General features: G+C 32.6%; 1 protein-coding gene across 2 annotated transcripts; it reads right to left on the reverse strand.

The window, feature by feature from the left end:
- Nucleotides 1-6470: 6470 nt before the first annotated feature.
- LOC107605017 (DHBP synthase RibB-like alpha/beta domain-containing protein) lies at nucleotides 6471-10426 on the reverse strand. 2 transcript variants are annotated; one of them, XM_016306751.3, is made up of 9 exons: nucleotides 10019-10426; nucleotides 9735-9850; nucleotides 9421-9474; nucleotides 9289-9313; nucleotides 8919-9041; nucleotides 8137-8303; nucleotides 7730-7799; nucleotides 7226-7324; nucleotides 6471-6767 (listed from the first exon to the last, which is right to left on the reverse strand). In XM_016306751.3, the coding sequence occupies exons 1-9, from the start codon at nucleotides 10196-10198 to the stop codon at nucleotides 6687-6689; spliced, it is 915 nt and encodes a 304-aa protein (XP_016162237.1). In that variant the 5' UTR covers nucleotides 10199-10426; the 3' UTR covers nucleotides 6471-6686. The 2 variants fall into 2 exon arrangements, with proteins under 2 accessions (XP_016162237.1, XP_020960552.1); XM_021104893.2 differs by having other exon boundaries at nucleotides 6542-6767; nucleotides 7209-7324; nucleotides 10019-10425.
- Between the last annotated feature and the right edge of the window lie 1248 nt (nucleotides 10427-11674).

An 11674-nucleotide genomic window follows, 5' to 3' on the forward strand; every position in this document is an offset into this window, starting at 1 on the left:
GACAATGCTTCTTGTTTTCTGAATGAATGCTTGAACAGTGCATATGTCTTTTGAAGTAGTTGTTTAAGAATGTTAAATATGTTGGCTCTTGAAAGAATGATGACTAGGAGACATGTTATTTGATAATCTGAAAAATCATAAAAATGAATCTTGAAGCAAGAAAAAGCAGCAAAGAACAAAGCTTGCAGAAAAAAAAAATAGCGAAAAAAAATAGAAAGAAAAAGAAAAAGCAAGCAGAAAAAGCCAAAGCTCTTAAAACCAAGAGGTAAGAGCAAAAAGCCAATAACCCTTAAAACCAAAAGGCAAGGACAAATGAAAAGGATCCCAAGGCTTTGAGCATCAGTGGATAGGAGGGCCTAAAGGAATAAAATCCTGGTCTAAGCGGCTAAACCAAGCTGTCCCTAACCATGTGCTTGTGGCGTGTAGGTGTCAAGTGAAAACTTGAGACTGAGCGGTTAAAGTCAAGGTCCAAAGCAAAAAAAGAGTGTGCTTAAGAACCCTGGACACCTCTAATTGGGGACTTTTGCAAAGCTGAGTCACAATCTGAAAAGGTTCACCCAGTTATGTGTCTGTGGCATTTATGTATCCGGTGGTAATACTGGAAAACAAAGTGCTTAGGGCCACGGCCAAGACTCATAAAATAGCTGTGTTCAAGAATCATCATACTGAACTAGGAGAATCAATAACACTATCTGAACTCTGAGTTCCTATAGATGCCAATCATTCTGAACCTCAATGGATAAAGTGAGATGCCAAAACTATTCAAGAGGCAAAAAGCTATAAGTCCCGCTCATATGATTGGAGCCATGTTTCATTGATAGTTTGGAATTTATAGTATATTCTCTTCTTTTTATCCTATTTGATTTTCAGTTGCTTGGGGACAAGCAACAATTTAAGTTTGGTGTTGTGATGAGCGGATAATTTATACGCTTTTTGGCATTGTTTTTAGTATGTTTTTAGTAGGATCTAGTTACTTTTAGGGATGTTTTCATTAGTTTTTATGTTAAATTCACATTTCTGGACTTTACTATGAGTTTGTGTATTTTTCTGTGATTTTAGGTATTTTCTGGCTGAAATTGAGGGACTTGAGCAAAAATCAGATTCAGAGGTTGAAGAAGGACTGCTGATGCTGTTGGATTCTGACCTCCCTGCACTCAAAGTGAATTTTCTGGAGCTACAGAACTCGAAATGGCACGCTTCCAATTGCGTTGGAAAGTAGACATCTAGAGCTTTCCAGCAATATATAATAGTCCATACTTTGGCCAAGAATAGATGACGCAAACTGGCATTCAACGCCAGCTCTCTGCCCAATTCTGGCGTCCAGCGCCAGAAAAGGATCCAAAACCAGAGTTGAATGCCAGAAATGGATCAAAACCTGGCGTTCAACTCCACAAATGGCCTCTCCACGTGGAAAGTTAAAGCTCAGCCCAAGCACACACCAAGTGGGCCCCGGAAGTGAATTTATGCATCAATTACTTACTCATGTAAACCCTAGTGACTAGTTTATTATAAATAGGACCTTTTACTATTGTATTAGACATCTTTGATCAGTGATATGCTATCTTAGATCACATTTGAGGGCTGGCCTCTCGGCCATGCCTGGACCTTCACTTATGTATTTTCAACGGTAGAGTTTCTACACTCCATAGATTAAGGTGTGGAGCTCTGCTGTTCCTCAAGGATTAATGCAAAGTACTACTGTTTTCTATTCAATTCATCTTGTTTCGCTTCTAAGATATTCATTCGTACTTCACCCTGAATGTGATGAACGTGACAATCATCATCATTCCCTATGAACGCGTGCCTGACAACCACTTCCGTTATACATTAGATTGAATGAGTATCTCTTAGATCTCTTAATCGGAATCTTCGTGGTGTAAGCTAGAATGATGGCGGCATTCAAGAGAATCCAGAAGGTCTAAACCTTGTCCGTGGTATTCCGAGTAGGATTCAATGATTGAATGACTGTGACGAGCTTCAAACTCGCGATTGCTGGGCGTAGTGACAGACGCAAAAGGATAGTAAATCCTATTCCAGCATGATCGAGAACCGACAGATGAATAGCCGTGCCGTGACAGGGTGCGTTGACCATTTTCACTGAGAGGATATGATGAAGCCATTGACAAGGGTGATGCCTCCAGACGATTAGCCGTGCCGTGACAGGGCATTTGGATCATTTTCCCGAGAGAAGACCGAAAGTAGCCATTGACAATGGTGATGTATCACATAAAGCCAGCCATGGAAAGGAGTAAGACTGATTGGATGAAGATAGCAGGAAAGCAGAGGTTCAGAGGAACGAAAGCATCTCTATTCGCTTCTCTGAAATTCTCACCAATGATTTACATAAGTGTTTCTATCCCTATTTTATTAATTATTTTCGAAAACCATATTACTACTTTATATCCACCTGACTGAGATTTACAAGGTGACCATAGCTTGCTTCATACCAACAATCTCCGTGGGATTCGACCCTTACTCACGTAAGGTATTACTTGGACGACCCAGTGCACTTGCTGGTCAGTTACACGGAGTTGTGAACCGTGGTCTTGGCATCATGTTTTTGGCGCCAATTCCAGGAAAAGAAAAAGCAATGAATTTTACATACTTAAAGTGTAATCACGATTCCGCGTACCAGCCGTATTCCCAAGTCTCTGTTCTTTCAGAGATTGCTTCGTTGCTGATTGTTTGAGATCCCATAGATTCCGCACTCACCATAATTGTCGGATACATCAAAGAATTATCCGTTCGCATTTCAAAAAACCCTCATGCCACTCATCCAAATCCTCAACAGCAAATACCTTTCTATCATTGTCATGCTCTGCCTCCCGTAGCCCATGTGGCATCATTACCACCGCATCCCATCCCACCTCCAACGGTTCCCTCTAAATTTCTAGTTCTTCACTTTTATGGTGTTCCAAGACAACTCTCTCTTTCTCGTTCACCTCAAAATTCTTTTCTTTGATTTTTTCTTGTTTTCCATCAAGAGACTCCCTGACATCTTCATCGTGTGTAGTGGTTTTTTCCCGAACATCAATCTTCCTCCTGTACTTAGCCTCACCCACAAAAATCTCTTTGCTCCTTAATCGCATTCCATTCATCTCCTTGATGGCCTTTAATGCACCTCCTTTTGTAGTATACCTGATAAAAGCAAACAGATGGATCCGGCCATACTTCTCCTTACGTGCCAAATAGATGTCATTTATCCTTCCTGTCCACTTGAACATATGAAACAATTTATTCTTCAAAACATTGCCAGGTAAATTATCCACAAAAATTGTGAATGATTCACTCTCCAATCGGAGATACGCTTCCCAATTCCAAATCCGTGGATCTTTTTCAACATGAGATTGTCTAACTTTATCCCGCCTTACATTAGACATAGATAGATTATAGAGTGGCCTACGATCCTCTAGCTCCATCTTCATTGCCACTTTGTCACTATGCTTTTCAATGTTATCTATGACAAAGACTAATTATATAGTAAATCCTTGAATTAGATAATTTTATAAATATCTAATTTAATTTTAATTTTGAATTTTTTATTTTTTAAATTAATTATATTTTTAATTATGTACCATTACTAATAGAAATATAAACTGTACTAAAAATTTATTAATATTTATCTATTTCAATGTTAGTATTGTGATTAAAGTTATCTGTTTTGATATTAGTATTGAAATTTACTGATATTACGGATTGGTATTCTTATTGTGTCAAATTAAGATACTATTGTAGTAGTACTAACTAATTTTATGTCTTTGTATTAGTTGTCTTTAAAATTTGAGACTTAGTTGTTCTTAAAGGCTGCGTTTGTTTACAGAGACAAGACACGGAGACAGGGATACAGAAACACAAAATCGTGTTTAACAGAGGAGACATGGACAGAGACAATCAGGGACGGATCCAAAAATGATATTATGGGGGGTCAATAACATATATAATATTAAAAATTATATAAAAAATTATATAATATAAGATGTATTATAAAAATATACGGATAGAGAATATATTTTAAAGTAAAAAAAATATGTGTATACTTTTTACTAACGAAGTGGTCGATTCTTCGTATCATAAAATTCACCGATAATAGAATTTGTTTCAAAATTTTCAACAATTTTTTTTCAATATAATTAAAAGACAATTAGCAAGAAATTCATCTTTTATTTTGTTTCTAAGTTATTTTTCACAATATTCATAGTTGAAAAAGATTTCTTAATTGTAGCCGTTGAAACAGAGAGAATTAATACCAAACGAATAAAAAAATGGCCACAAGAAGAAAAAGAATTCACTTTATGAGATTTAAAATTTTTTATTTAATTAAAAAATATTAGTAATAATATCTTTTTCAGATTTTTTTAATATTGTTACTTATTTTTTAGATATTAAAAATTATTAATATTTAAATTAGACTGAACTTTTATTTATATTAGACTAAATACTAAATATTTTTTTAAAAAAAAATTAAATTATACATAATAACTTATTACTATTAAAAAAATTTGGAGGGTCGAGGCCGCCACTCGCCCCCTTATGTCCGTCCCTCAGACAATGTCACTGAATTAGTGTATTTTGTATCAATCCTGACAGGAAGGACACAGAGACACTAACAAGGGACATAACTTATTTTTCATTTCTTCTTTCATTTCTTGTTAATTTTTTATAATTATATTTTTATTATTATATTTTTCGTCTCAAATTTTTTGAATGAAAAAAATGAGAATAAATTAGATTTTTATAATTTGTTCTAGTTTATCACCAAATAGGATACAAGAACACAAAATTTTGTGTCTTTTTCCTTTATGTCTTGTTCTCAGTATCTTGTCCTGTCCTGTTTTCAGAAACAAACGCAACCATGTTGGTGAAGATATGTATTTTAAATTTTTTAAGTTTTTGACTATTATATATTTTTTATTTACAGATTATCGGTTTTACCGGTTCAACCAGTAATTTATCGGCTGAACCAATAAATCAGTGAACTAGTAGTTTGACCGGTTTGATCATCAATTCGTTCTTATCACTATGAGAAAAAGAATGAAAAGAGAATTGAAACGGTTATCCCTCCTAACAATTTGACACACAATTGAAATGGTTATCTCTCCTAACATTTCTCCTAAGTAATGTAAGAAAAATCGAGATTTTAGTAAAATCGATATTTTACGTAAAATCAAAAAAGTAAATTAAATACGTCGTAAAATCTTAACAAGATTTAAATACTAAAATAGTAAGATTTCATAAAATTGATCGAAAGATTATAAGAGATTCTAGCTACTATGCCTCCTAACAATTAACACGGATAAATAAAACCGAAAAAGTGGGAGAGAATTGAAATGGATATATCTCCTAACAATTGGCACACAATTGAGACGGTTATCTCTTACCCTTCCTCTGTTTTATTTATCACAATTAAAACAGTGATCTCTCACTCTTCCTCTGTTTTATTTATCACAATTAAAACAGTTATCTCCCCATTCTTTCTTTATTTATTTATCCCCCGTCAACTTCGCTTCCTATCTTTCAATTTTTAGGACACCATTCTCGTACGAAATTTTTATTTTTAAAATTTAAATCAATTTAATTCGATCTATAATTTAATCTAAAATTTTTTATGTATTCCTTTTGAGTACAAATTGATCAAACATTTTCATTTTAATCTCCTCTACCAACCTTTTTGAGTATTAATTGCACATTAAAAATTTAAATTATTGATATAATTTTAATAGTAACTTTTTTATAATAATACACATATCTTATTTACAGTGTAAACGAGATAGGTATTTTTTTCAAACTCCAAATATCTCATTATATCTCGTTTGCATACGAAATACGTACAAAACAAAATTAGCTACTATAAACGAAATACATTTATAACTATAGACGTTTACTGTAGCCAAATTATGCAAATTAGTAAATATGCTATAAATTATATGTTTCAGTAAATAAAATAATTAAATTATCTATTTAAAAAAAATTTCTTAAACTTAATGGTCAAAAAGACTTAATAATATCACATTACTAATTTTATAATTTAACAATAACCCATAATCATACCGAGAAATTTAATAAATTTGTATCTTAAAAGTACCTATTAAAATTACAAATTAAAATTTATTTATTAAAAATATAAAAAATTTAATTTTTTAATATAATTTTTTTTATTTATTAAAAAAATATTTAAAAACTTCAATAATAATAATATTGTCATGTGTTCTAATTCTTCAAATACATGTTAACTAAACCTTACACTTATCTTTACTCTTGTCAACGCTAAAGACAAATAAACTATTCTATTCTTAACATATATATGAACTCTAACTTCTCCATCATAGTTTGACACTTTTTATATCTTTACGACAAGTATCTGATAAACTTGCTTTCATAAGTATTTTGTCTGATATTTCTTACATCATTAATAAAGTGTATAAAGATTATAAAGAATATGTCTAGTGTGAAACTGAAGACATGAGATGCTATTTACACAAAATATCTTTGCTGTGCATATAACAGTTTTTCTTTAATGTTTACAATTTTCATACGTCTTTCCTTCGTTTGTTCTTGTATGCCCAAAAAAGGAGTAATACTAATAATAATAACAAAGGAAAATTCATTGGGAGAGATGGGGTCAAATGGGAAAAAGAAATCATTGACAAGTTTTTGTACAGTCTTCCATAAGAATCGATGTTTATCTTTCAAATTGCAGCCGGTATGAGATCTTTATCAACATCAGCTTTCTGATCATCTTCCAAAACCATCCATGGTAGAATAGGACCCTGAAAAATCATATTACATATTCTATTTTCAATTTTGGGCCATTGAGGCCAAGGAAAGAAGTAAAGAAAACATTGGTTATCTAGCATCAAGGATAGACATGATAGTTAGCACTTAGCTAAAAAAATGTAACTTCTTTTATTTCCTTCTTGTTAATTGTTGTGAGATTTAGCCCTACTGAAATGTAACCTGCACTTTATATATTACTTAAACCATTGGTGGGAAAAAAAAATTAACAATATCAACATTCATAAGATAAAAATACATGCTAAAAATATAATCTAAAACTATTGATTTTCTCAACAATGGTTCAAATGCTGCAATTTACTCTCTAAAGTTCAACCAGAACTCTAGATGAGTCTTGCCCATTATTTCAACTTGCAAGGAATTTGTGCCATTCAGAACCATAAATAAATAAATATAAAAAAATAATTGTAACCTACACTTTTACAAATTCTACCTTTCCTTCGCGAAGGACTCTGGGAGGAATTTTTGTCATGTCAACCACTGTGGATGGATCAGCCACTCGTACACCACCATCAACGACGAAATCAAGACCCTGAAAACCAAACTAAAGGTTTTTAGGTGCTTCTCCTTTCAAAATATAACTTCTTTAATCACTGAGTAAAAGAATGCTAAAATGAAGTTCATAATCTTAATTGTCACGAGCTTTTTTTTTTTGCTATAGCCGGGATAGAAAATAGTATCAATAGCGTTGTAGTGAATCGATTCAAAAGCATGGATACGTTCGACCAAATGAAAAAGGGAAAAACATATGAAGCATGCATACCTAGAATCTGCCATGCCTACATATTAATATACTAAGAAAATGATATGGCCTACTTTCTAAGAATCATTTAAAATGCCAATAATATGTACTGTTATTTTGGAGCGGGCGTTGTTTAAACGGAGAAGAGAAATCTTAGTTATGAACCAAATACGCACATAAATGAATGTTTGATACCTCTGGTCCATATGTATCAGCTATCATAACTGGATCAATCATCCACTCATCTTCCTTCAGAGACTTGATGCTAAAACAAGGATAATCAGAAAAATATTAAATCATATGCAAAAACTATCATGCTTCTTATGCTCGTGAATCAATTATGAAAAGGAGGGGGTCAATGCCTAATTACTTATTTTGGTTATGATTTGACAATGGAGAATGATTTTAGTTAGTTTTCTAACTATCAACATCATTTCTATGATATGGCATTATGGCTGCATTCAACCATGTATATCAAAGTGTGTGGTTTTGGGTGTAGCTAACTCAACCCACTTTTCGTCTCATGACAACACTGTCATTCAGACAACAATATCTCTTTCCTAATGCAAAGAATAAAAAAAGATCAAACAAATTGAACAAACCTTGTACATATTAATGGTGAATCCATCTCCTTAAGTATTGCTTGACAAATGGCATCATCAGGCATACGAACACCCACATTTTTCCTTGATGCATATTTAGCAGATGAAGTCCCAACCCTTATACACTGCTTAGGTAATTCTTTGCTTGCCATTAAGATGAAAGTGTACTGTCATTTAATCATAAACAGAGTCACTAAGTAACTGTCTACTACTATATGACAAGGACGCTAAGATGTTTGTGAGTGGTGACAACATATCCAAATAATAAGAATTCATCACATAAATACATTTAATATTACAAAATATACTAATATACTTGACGAATAGGCAAGATATGACACAACAGTGCCTTTTGATCTATTTTAGAATACCTCAAGCAACATGTAGAGATGAATTAATAGTATGGAAATAGTTAAGAAGACAACACTAAAGGTTCAAATAATCATTGAATACAATGCAAAGCTACTTATTCATTGAGATCTCACATTATACAAGCAGCTTTTGTGACTTAAGTTTGCACATTTTCAATAAACAATTGTAACCAGTGTTATTTTTTTCTTTTCCGATGATATGTACAAGTCACTTATATTACAAAGCTACAAACTAACTGGAAATAGATATGAGCCTGGATGCATCATTATATAGTGTAGTGAGGTGAATTTTTGTCTCTGTTGTTAACATGAGATTATACAATGCTCCCCTGTGGATTTGTCTCCAAGAAACATTATAATATTCATGAATTCACAAAATGTTTACTCTAGGGAACCAGAGAGCATACTTACTGGACCAGGCAAGTAATGCTTAACTACTTTGAATAAATTTGCATGGCCTTGACCATCACCACGAGGAAATCCAGTGGTAAATTTGTCTATGTCCCGAAACGAGTGGCATAAGATGCTAAGAGGCTGCAAGCACAGAGGAATTGCGAATGACTTTGACTAATAATACATATACAGATATGCATTGAAAATGTACAAAATTTCAAACCGTGCTCGATATCATGAGACCTAACTGAATATAAAGTAATTACAAACATGTGACATGGCAACGTAATGCGAAATAGGTACCCAATATCCAGCAACTGGCCAGTTCAAAGCACATTAACAACTGACTAAGACTAACTGACTGAGAGAAGTTGTATGTGTTTCTCACCTTAGAAGGTTCTATATTCTTGATTCTGCAACAAAACACTACACTCTTAAGTTAATTAGGGATAAAAAAAATGGAATCATTCAGTGGCAACAAAAAATACACAAGAATCAACATTAGCAAAAAGTTACCGACCTACGAAGTCGTTCAATAGCTGATTGGCATCTCAAGTCACATGCTATAGCATATCTAAATAGACAAAGAAGGTAAAACATTCATTAACCTTGTGCATCCATCAATCAATTTACGTCATATTTTAGTGTAAATATAGGTTAGAAAAAAAGCTAATTGTGTATGGTTGAATTGAATTAACCTAAAATGATAATATTAGATTAAAATGATAATACATACAATTTCTCCTAAAATATGCTAATTCAAAGATACTAACGAACGAAGAAAAGGGAATACAACATTAAATTAAAATCCCCAAAGGATTGAGAAGGACTCACAGGGTATCGGTAGGGATAACACCAACAGCACCTTCTTTCAAGAGATTAACAACTGGTTCCAATTTCCACGTGTCGGAGCCTGATGGATCAGCTTCAATGTACACCAACCCATCCTCCTGCTTATTGAATCCATAGTGCGCAACAAGGTTAATAGCACTCGCATTAAGACAAGTATAGAAGAAAAGAATCAAAGTACTCTCTCTAAATCAAAATCTTTTTTGGGATCAATTGTAATATGTATCAAAAAACGTTGCTTCAATGTAAATGAAGTGAAGTATATAGACCTTGGTGAAACGAGGAGCGGTGTATTTGAGACGCTTAGGGCTTCGCTTAATAGTCATTGATAGTATCGAGAACTTGTGGTTGGAAACGACATGAGTGGTTGGAAACGACACGGAGGAACCGAGGAATGAAGAGGGAGGAATTGTTGCGTCAAAATGAGAGAGGCTGTAAACACAAACCATTTCCGTTAACGGGTTCTCAGTGTTGCAAGTGTTGAAGGTGAAGACACTGAAGAATTTGAAGGTGAAGAGTGGGAAGAAAGGGGCATGATAGTCACTTTTCCTTGTTCTTTCCAGTTAAGAACTCTCTCGTCGCATGTACCAGTGACCGAGCAAACTCCAAAGAAACGTCCAGTGCAGATAGTTTTCTCCTAAAGGCTTAACTATATCTATTTCATAGCAAGTTGGTAGACTACTAAACTCCACCTTTTTTTTAATTTTAATATTCGGCCAACAATTGTGTTTTTTAGGGTAAGTTTGGATTAATTTTTTTTTAAAATATCTTTTTTAGGATTTTTTAATAAAAAGGTTATTTTATATTTAAATAGATTTTAAAAAAATAAATATAAAAAATAGTTTTAATTTTATTCGGATAAAACAAAAAATATTTTTTTATTTAAATTACATAAAAAATAAAATGAAAACATAAAACTCATAATTAATCACTACAACACTTTTTTTTTATGTGTTTTAATTCTTAATACATGTTTCTAAAATATATGGTAATACACAATCTTTTTTAGTAATCTAATATTTCTATGAATAAAATTCTACATTCAAGCAAAATTTTTATCCAAGTCTATCTAAGTTAGTGTAACAATTTTTTAAATTACGCGCTCTTCTCCTTCTCCTTCTCCTCGTATTTCTTCTTCTTCTTCTAAATTCGCGCAGGTCCTTCTTCTTCTTCCAAATTTGCATACGCAGGTTTTTCTTCTTTCCTTCTTCTTCTCCTCCTCTTAGAGATTATCAATTCAATTCAATTCAATTCAGAACACCTGCACCCATTTAATTCAAAACAATTCAATTCAATTCATAATGAACTGAACATATTATTAAGGTGAAACAATTGTATAGTACTCAATAAATAGAGTATTATCCATTATATAAAATCAAATTTAAAATACATATGTCTACAATTTAGAGATTATCAATTCAATTCGATTCAGAACACTTGCGTCCATTCAATTCAATTCAATTCAATTTAGCAATTGCATTCCATTCAATTCAATTGAAAAAATAATTCATTAGCAAAATATTTGTGTTGTTGGTAATGACAATAACAAAAGAGGAGAAGAAGAAGAAGAAGAGGGGGAGGAGGAGCAGAAGAAGAGGAGGAGGTGGTGGAGGAGGTATGCGTGAATTTGGAAGAAAAAGAAGAGGACGTATGCGTGTATTTGAAAGAAGAAGAAAAAGCGCGTGTAACGACGCTCTTTTAATGAGAGTGGCTTTTGTTGGTGTTGGACTTACTTTAATAAATTTAAATGAAAAAAATACTTAGATGTATAGCAATATCCTATTTTTATATAGTCAGTGCATTATTTTCTCAGCTTGATTATATAAATAAAAAAAATATAAATAGATATATATTTATAATTTATAAAATACTAAAAATATATACATTCATAACTTATAAAATACTAATGTATACATTGTTATCAT

The sequence above is a fragment of the Arachis ipaensis genome, chromosome B6 (genome assembly GCF_059453495.1).
Source record: "Arachis ipaensis isolate K30076 ecotype BB chromosome B6, ASM5945349v1, whole genome shotgun sequence".
Taxonomy (NCBI): domain Eukaryota; kingdom Viridiplantae; phylum Streptophyta; class Magnoliopsida; order Fabales; family Fabaceae; genus Arachis; species Arachis ipaensis.

Coding starts and splice junctions, on each gene's coding strand:
- LOC107605017 (XM_021104893.2), bottom strand. CDS start 10,198: ATGGTTTGTGTTTACAGCCTCTCTCATTTTGACGCAACAATTCCTCCC. Junction 8,304..8,918: donor AGCATTACTTGCCTGGTCCA/GTAAGTATGCTC, acceptor ATTAAATGACAG/TACACTTTCATCTTAATGGC. Junction 6,768..7,208: donor AAGGTAGAATTTGTAAAAGT/GTAGGTTACAAT, acceptor ATGATTTTTCAG/GGTCCTATTCTACCATGGAT.